The sequence below is a fragment of the Amblyomma americanum genome, chromosome 1, assembly GCF_052857255.1.
Source record: "Amblyomma americanum isolate KBUSLIRL-KWMA chromosome 1, ASM5285725v1, whole genome shotgun sequence".
Taxonomy (NCBI): domain Eukaryota; kingdom Metazoa; phylum Arthropoda; class Arachnida; order Ixodida; family Ixodidae; genus Amblyomma; species Amblyomma americanum.
The window spans coordinates 420,214,589-420,223,526 of record NC_135497.1 but is presented as its reverse complement, the minus strand read 5'-3'; the positions used below and the strand labels follow the sequence as shown (position 1 = coordinate 420,223,526).

General features: G+C 46.7%; 1 protein-coding gene across 2 annotated transcripts in view; it reads right to left on the bottom strand.

Moving 5' to 3' along the window:
- Positions 1–481: 481 nt before the first annotated feature.
- Positions 482–8,938, bottom strand: part of LOC144103363 (uncharacterized) — a 45,759-nt gene continuing 37,302 nt past the window's right edge. For both annotated transcript variants that reach the window (XM_077636105.1, XM_077636109.1), the window contains exons 6-7: positions 8,112–8,185; positions 482–726 (exon numbers count right to left, since the gene is read on the bottom strand). In XM_077636105.1, the coding sequence (XP_077492231.1) occupies positions 588–726; positions 8,112–8,185 (213 nt within the window). In that variant the 3' untranslated portion in view covers positions 482–587. The remainder of the gene's footprint in view (positions 727–8,111; positions 8,186–8,938) is intronic.

Below are 8,938 nucleotides of genomic sequence, written 5' to 3'. Positions count from 1 at the left end.
CAAGGTAGCTTTGAAGTTGCTTGACGTCCTTGGGACATAGAGCATTCACGACAGTTTCTATTTGCTTTGGCGTTTTCCTCACTCCGTCTGCGTTTATGACATGGCCCAGGTACTCAGCTTCTGTGAAGGCGCCTGCAGTGTCCTTGGCGTTTGCTGCCTTGGGGAATCGTCACGCAAATGATGCCAAACACCGGCGACAAGAACGCGGCTGATTACCGCGTGCTTTCGTGGATGACGGCCGGACGAACGAGCGGGACGTATATAATTTAAGTTCGACTCCAAAAAAAATGTGGAAACTTTCTCCCGGTGCAAACCCTCTCCCCAAATTTATGTCAACTTTCCTGGAAAAAAGTGGGTTCATTACGCGAGTAAATACGGTATACCACTTGGCTACTAACAACGGCAGTGGTCCTCATGGCTGGGATCAAAAGGGAACAGCCGTCAAAATGACTAGAATTTTTATTTACACCGAGTGCCCAGCTATACATGCTCGCATATCTGGCTGACAGCAAGTTGAAAAAAAAAAAAAAAACTCAGTCAGCACTAGGGACAGATGGGTGTAGACACCTTCAACAGAAGCTCCCGCATTACTTAGGGGTCTGCCTCCGGTGAGGGTCTGCCTTGGGGGTCTGCCTCCGGTGAGGTTGAGGCAGTAACTCCATTGCGCAGTACACAAGGCTGTCATGCAGAGTCACAATTTTCTGATGTCTCCGCAGAAGGATCTCCCTGCATAGGCAAGACAAGCACAACACATGCTGGCCACCTATCTCCAGATCAAAGTGCAGCTAAAGACCGGTTTTACAACACACACTAGCTATGTGCAAAGGAAGCAGCTGCAGCACTTGTTGACAGAAAAGACAAACTTGAAATACACCACAAAGTAGATGCAGATATGTAAAAAAGGCAAGCTGCAGTCATACTGTTTGTTTCGGCCATAAACAAACATTCTAATGAACTTATTACCAATAGACAACAAATGTCAGTGCACATCTAAATGGAATAGATATGCTTCCACTAAAAAAAAACTGGCAGGGTTTTAAGATAGCTAAACAGAGTTCGAAAGCATGTGTTTAGTCTGGCTGGCTTTTTTTTTTTTGCTAGGCGCCGGCACGTCTGCCGATTATATTCAGGGTGTCTACCAAGCTGATGTTTCCAAATTCCCCGAGTTTTGCAGGTTTTCCCTGAGTGCATTGTAAAATTCCCTGAGTGATGCAGTACTTTGCTTTATATGAAAACAAGCTGACACAAAGCCGCCTGATGGTATCACTCTCCAGTAAGCATATTAAAAAATAAAAAAACGATTTAACCCTATTTGAATATGAAGGAGCAGTGTTTATTTCATTTAAAAAGAGGGGAGAGATTGACAAAATGCATAGGAAATTGAATATCTTCGAAAAAATGCTAAAACAAATTGCGGATTGAATTGAACATTTTCAATTACGAACTAAAAGGAAGATGCATGCAGAAACAAATAATTTTAAATGCAAGATATTTCTCTACTGATAGTAATCACAATAGTGTGGGACCTGAACTTTAGTGTTACAAATGCGATTCTCTCTCAGCAAGTCTATTTAGATAAACTGCAGATTATAGAAACCTTAGTTTGTAGAAGTGAAAGAGCGACAAACCTCAAAGTAACACTGGAAAGTCAACCTCAAGTTCGTGCACAATGCTTCGGTGTTGTTTCAGTGCTTTAGAGATTTTATTTTCGTTTGGATGAGGGACACTTGCATCTCGGTGCCAGCCAACACTTGCTCTTTCACAGAAGCGGCGGCATGCTTCCTTTCCCGTTCCTTCCTCAGTGCATCGGCCCTTTCTGCCTGTTATCCTCTCCAGCCCCTCTTTCCACTGTGCGTTTGCCCCACGGACCATTTGGAGCATCCTCTTGGCCAGGTGAACGTTGGCAACTCCTCCTGACGACATAACAGCATCATACATGATTCGCTGGGCGACCAGAGATTTCTCCTTCTGATTTTCAACAAGGAATTCCCTGTTAACAGAAAATCCCCGCTCAACAGACATTTCTGTGCAAAAGAGAGAGAATCTGACAAATGTGAACATTCTTTATTCGAACCACAGATGCCTGCCCAAAGGGCATCAGCCGATGTGTGCTCCTACTGAAATTTTTCAATGACACTAGCGTCGAGGCTAGGGAGCATACATATGCTTGTAGTACCGCAACGCCCGGTCAGCTTCTGTTCCTGTCATCCATCATCCATTGGTGCTTTGTTAGAACTTCAAGTGCACCATTTAGACGCTGTTCCCCCGAGATCGGGAATCAGCGCGCATGCGGGATCCAGAGATGATCCCCTCGCCAGCTTGAACCTCAACGGCGACCTCCGCGATTTTTTTGCCGCAGTTCTTCACGAAAGTGACGCAGTCCCTTCTGAACCCCAGGATAACCGAATCTGAAAGTTTCGGGGCCTTTCGGAGTGCATTATTCGTAGCAAACACAAGGTCAACCTTGGGCGTCGTAGCTACGTTCACAGTAAGGTCCATGTCCACCTTGATCAACTTCAACTGCCGCCATTATTACTTCTTTCTTTACTATTCTACTCATTAGTGATCGTAGAAGGTTCTCCAATGCTGTGCCAAGAAATGGAAGCATAGGCGAATCGGTCTGGAACTGAGCCAGGAACGGCTGCAGTTCCTCCGCGATGCCATGCATAAAGGTTAGCTTTGCAGGCAGCGGAGGATCGCGAATGACTGTTTCTACCACGCAGTAAATGGAGCTGGTCGGTCGATTGTTCTCGCTTCGACATGACTCGACATACACTTTTAGGTACGACAGAATCTCAATAGCTCTTGAAATTACACGAACATTTTAAAGCCACCGCACAGCGCAAAACTTCACAGGGTAAATGTTGCTCCCGGTTAAGCGTGCGTATTCAGCGCGTCGGGTACGTACACCTTTGAATAAGTCGTACAAAGCACAAAGAAATTCCACGAGTTGCCAACCTTTTGCCGTGTGTTTGGTTTTGAAAGCACTGTTCACAACATGAAGGCCACAGCTACCAACTTCGAGAATACGACGGCCGTCGCTGGATTCGCAAAGTTCTTGTTTAATCTCACAAAGAAATTTTATATTTACATTTGGACCACCCGGTGAGATCTGAAGAATTTTTGATCGGGAGAGTATCTGTGGAAGTTTTAAAAGCGGACACCAATTCCTCCCCGCCCGCGTGCGCCCCAGAAAGCATGGCGTCAAGTAGCGCATTTTCATGCTCTGCTGTGCATCTGACCAAAAGCGAATCAATACGTCCATTTGCTCCTTTTGTGCAACTTTGTTTAACGATTCGTCAAACACCACGACAAGGTGGGTGGCTTGGCTTACTTCCGACATGAGGTTCTCCTTGAGGAAAGGTGTGAAGCCATATACAATAGTATATCCTACCTGGTTTTTGCCAAGCTGCATTTTCTTGCCTGTATTGGCTGTAGCTAATGATAGGAACATCAAAGGGAGCAGAGAAGCCAATACCGTGGCAGCACGGAGTGATCTGTGCGTCATAACAGCATTGAGGCACCACATAACTTCAGTATTTATGACCTCTAAGTCACGCTGAAAGATATCCTTTGCTGTACGATCGGGTTGGATGTTTGTAGCAGTAGTTGAAGCACTTGAAGGATGCGCAGAAACTGACGGCACTGGCCCGGCATTGGTCACAACGGTGGTCGGCGGTGTCAAAATTGAGGCTACAGAGAGTGTCCCGACTCTGGTACTGGCAGCCAGTGCTTCTTAGTTTCAGCGTGACTTGTCACCGCTCTTCTTCCCATGTTGCTGAGCGAAAACTGCTTTCTGCATAGCGCACAGTACGCTGCGTCCGAGTTACTTTTGACGGGCCTTATTGAGGCTCCAAACTCGCAACGTTTCGCATTCGTCCAGTCCTGGACGAAAGTACACTTGAAGGCAAACACACGTCGCACGCAGCTTGCCTGCGGCACCACAGGAGTAATTAAAAGTATGTCGGTTCAAAACGGCGCAGCTAAGTACGGACAGAATTCGTTTTGCTTGCGTCGGCATATCGCGAAAAGGCGCGAAACTATTTCCCTTTCTCCCAAAGCTTCGCTGCCTGCAATGCGTGCGTGCACCCCCTGCGGCAGTTATGGAGACTTACATCAAGGGGAGGAAGGAAGAGTTCATTTAGAACCATTGCAAGTTCTCACAACGCTTTCTGCCACCTAGTTTGAGACGTCCACTTGGAAACAAAAAAACAAGGGGAGGCCGCTGGCCATCGACCAGTGCACGTGCGAACCATAGGAAGCGCGCGCTCTGCCATCGGCCACAGCGCTGTGAAAGCGCGGGAACGTGTCCGCTTTCGACGTAGTACGCTTCAAAATTGAAAGCGCCGCTTGCACCGCAAAGCTTTTTGCCGCTTTGCTGGGATGCTCCAATTGACAGCATAACGTTGGAGGCCAGCGGTCGCTGAGGAGAGGACGTGTAACGCCGCACCGGACAATCTGTGCAATGCCAGTCCTCATTGTTTACACGAGGCAGCATTATCATGACTTTAGTTCCTTTTATGTAGAACTGCAGCTAATTTTCCCTGATATAAGCACAAATCTCCTGAGTTCTCCCCGAGTTTTTCTAGATTACCCAAATTCCCCGAGAATTCCCGGTTTTCATGGTTTTCCCATTTGGTAGACACCCTGATATTACTCTGGTTAAGCTCTGATCGAGGTTAAGGTGATCTGGTCTGTTTGTGCCGTGGATGGAAGCTGATGAAGACGATTTGCAGTGCACAGTGAGAGTGCTGTGTGTGCGTGATCAGCTGCAGTGATAGCAATTAAAGTGCCCTCATGCGGTGGCCATCGAAGCTGATCTGTTCGTGCTGCCGTGGGTTCAAAACCCAGTCGTGGCAATATTTATTTTATTTCTGCATGGGTTGTTGCTATGCTAGCTTTTGCCAAGGCCACCTTCAAGACCAAGCTTCACGCAAACTGTGGGTCAGTTATGAAGTCATGAAGCTGTGCTTTCGCACTAGAAAAGCAGGTCCAACAGCATACCAAAACTATATGGTTCAGACTATAACTTACACAGTGGAAAATGACAGGGCCATGAAAAGTAATGGCATTTGATAAAAAAAGGCTATAACGTACACATTTCAGCACAAGCAAACCAGCAATTGTGATGGAAAATTGGTTTAGTTTGAGAGGCTGGGCTATGGGAACCTACAGTCGGATGCAAGTCTGCACGACCACAACACAAAATCCTCCACGACCAAAAAATGACCCGTAAGTTTTAATAAAACAAGAAGCTAATCACAAGAAAAATTAAAAGTTTTAGAATTTTGATGCCTGGCTTGTTTAAAACAGTCAAACACTGAAAAGTTGATTCTGTTTATTGCTGTAATTGGCCAGTGCAGCAATACACGACGCCGCAGACCATGGCCCGGTGTTACCAACAGCTCTTTTTTTTTAAAAGTTGTATGCTGCTATGCTTGTTATAGGTGGTGCTCAATTTATGGTGGACACTGTTACGGCGAAGCTTCTTCGTGGGAATTTGGACTTCCAGGTTGTTCCTGTGGTTTCGTTTGTGTAGGTATTACGTGCAGACATGAGGCCACTTCGAGCTTTCTTTCCGTAATACTACCGCTCACAGCACTGGAAAAAGAGCGTTCTGCACTGCCTCAAACAGCAGCAATTTCAAAGCAATGAGATGCAATATGTTCAGAGTGCACTCAAGTAGTGAGCGGTGAAAACAGCGTGTTCCGCTGACAACTGTAGGCTTTGCTTGAAGCACTTTAAATGTTTGAGAATGTTGTGGAAGGGGCAGAATTTGGTAAAGTGGGTTGTTTTCTTTCTTGAGGAGCACAACCTATGTGCAAAAATCCACGTGCAAAAGAAAAAGAAGAGTTATTAGCCTTAGTACAGCCCAATCCACTTTCGTAGGGACCCAGCTGCACCGGCGTAGTGGCAGGTGTGTGCTTCTCGGGGCAGTATACACATGCTTGGTTAATGGGGGTTTAACGTCCTAAAGAGACTCGGGCTATGAGGGTCACCGTAGTGAAGGGCTCTGGAAATTTCGACCAACTGAGGTTCTTTTGTTTAACGTGCACTGACATCGCACAGTGCACGGGCCTCTAACATTCCACCTCGATCCAAATGCATGGGATCAAACTCGCTTCTTTTTCGGTCAGCAGCCAAGAACCATAACCACTGAGCCACTGCGGCTGCTCCACCTGCGCATGCGCAGATAGGGCCTTGCAGAAGCAGTTCACGGTAGCAGAATGTGGATCACGCTATGCTAGAATTACTTTTAAAATGATAGCCTGCATGTGCAACCACATAATCCCACAACAACCATAAAGAACGCGACAGCAGCACGAAGCACGTGCCGCCACATCTAGCCCAGTCATATTCTCAAAAGTTTCGATTTCAGCGTCGGATTCATATGGTGTCTTGCGCGTACTGATTTGCTTGGTTTTGGTTTTATGGGGTTTAACGTCCCAAAGCGACCCAGCCTATGAGGGACGTTGTAGTGGGCTTCTGGAATTTCGACCAACAACTGGAGTTCTTTAATGTGCACTGACATCGCACGGTACATGAGCAGTCTTGTGTTGTTTATGCTCAACATGACGCCGCCTGGGAGGCGAAGAAGCTAGGATGCGTAACTAAAGTTCCATGCCATTTAATATGTGCTGCAGAATGGGAATGAAGAGCAGAGAGACAGTTCAATATGAGTGAAAAAACTATCCAGGACAGGTGCCAGACTACAATAATGCTCCAGTTGATGATCTCAACAAAACTTCCTACAAACCATTGGAGGATGCTTAAGCTTCCCCTTTAACAATGGGATGCCACAGCATGTGGCAGCATTCCAAGGAGTCCACAGAACCCCATTGCCCACCCACTGGAGAATTTAAGGGCTCATATCTCCTGGGTGGGCACCCGAGCCACCCCCCCAAGGGAAAGGAAATTGTAGGATTTAATTAAGCTTTAAGGGTGGAAAGTCACAGTGTGTTGTGTTGCAGCCAGCAGTTGCCAAGCAGTCCACCCTTTGGCAGGCAGTGGGCAATTTAAGAAAGGAAATGAGGCCTGTCTCATATCTCCGTGGTCACCTGAGCCACCCCCATAAGGGCAGGAAATTGTAGGATGCTTAAGCTTTGTCTTTAGGGGTGGGAAGCTACAGTGTGTTGTGTGCAGCCAGCAGCTGCCAAGGAGTCCACCTTTAACAATTTAAAGGAAAGGAAATGACCCCTGTATTGGTGGACACCCAAACCGCGCAGTAAGGGAAGGAATACTTCCCTTCAAGGCCTCAGACCAGGCTCTCTCTGACCAGGACCAGCACGAGGACTGTCTGTGCACCCCAGCTGCCCCATACAAGTGCATTTTCATCACAATCACCAATGAAGCCATCCTCAGTGCACTTTTATATCATTTACCGAATTTTGTCAACACAAATTTTTTTCACGGATCACAAGGGCTACACTCCACCACCACCCCCATCAACTCGGTAACAACCAGTCCTGTTTGGTAAGGATGTCACAGACTGACATGAAGATTTTTAAATACAATTTGCTCGCCAGTAAATGCGTTTTCTGCTTCTGGACAAATGCATAGCCAGAAAGAGCCACAGAATCAATTTTTACTGGGAACAATAATTGGGTGTTGTCCTCAGCGTCCCTTTAAGTTGGCTTTCTCACACTGGACATACGCGCCCCACACACTGCTTAACCACCTTTCTGGTGGGGCACCGAAGCGAACACCAAACATTCTGTGGCTATGCTGATGTTTGTCCGGCAGCAGATAACTCACATATTACTGCAGGAAATTGTATTTAAAAATTTTCTCATCACTTGATTCAATCTTGTGGCCGCACGACAGGGATCACAGTTTGTAAATAAATGCTGGTGCAGCCTAGCCTCAGAAACGCACGCATAAAAAACTGTCACGCTGTCACTGCACTTTGCTTGTGAAAACGGCCGGGACAAGCAACACCTTGCCATTTATTTCTTGTTCCTTTCTTGCTTGCAACAGCTCCATTTTTTTGTCAAAGTAGCATCTTTGGTATTAGAATGTGGTAATTTCTCAACTCCAATCTGCCCTCAGCATCCCTTTGGCCACTCCTTTCCCAAATTATATCTTGCAAAGCTTCGCATTAGAAAACTTACCTCTCTCTGGGATTTACGATGTGATCCAAAACGTTTGGCGCTGTTAAATTCCATTCCGCTTCTGGCAGCCCTGCCTGTGAGCATGCATGAAAAAACAAAAAAGACTGCTCAATAGAACATTCCCACAACTGCAAAACAGCATGTTTACAATCAAGCAAGGTGCTGCAGCTGTTCAAACGAATGCCATGAGCCCTACCATCATAGTGACTCAATTTCCTCCATGCAACACGCAGGACATCGCTGGCACACATGTGCAAAGGAGGTCGATGCACATGGCCTCAAACGCCATGCTTTGCTGTCAGTACCACTTCCCTTCGCTCTGTGAGAGCAACCACCAAATGAAGGCACAAACAGCGCAGCACACAGTGTTTTTTGCACACGTCACACCCCTACAGCAAAGGAAGATGGGAAAACCATCCCAGCTGCTTTGGATTTATGGCGTTTAATGTCCCAAAGCAACTCGGGCAATGAGGGACACCGTATTGGAAGGCTGCGAACAATTTCGACCATCTGGGGCTCTTTAAAGTCCATAGACATTGCTCTGTACTTGGGCATCTAGCATTTCCCCTGCACTGCAGTGCGACTGCCACGGCTTGTATCGAACCTGCGTCTTTCAGGTCAGCCGCCGAGCACCATAACCACTGAGCCACCACGGCAGCTTGTCTTTTCACAGTGCAAAGGCAGATATGCTGAAAAGATCTGAGATGTACCACATGCATGCACCATGACATCTCATTTTGCTCATTACAGAAAGAAGTTCCCAATGCAGGCCATCATGCATGCAGTACGTCAGGCACTAGCAGGCAAAGCATGATTTTAGTACCTTT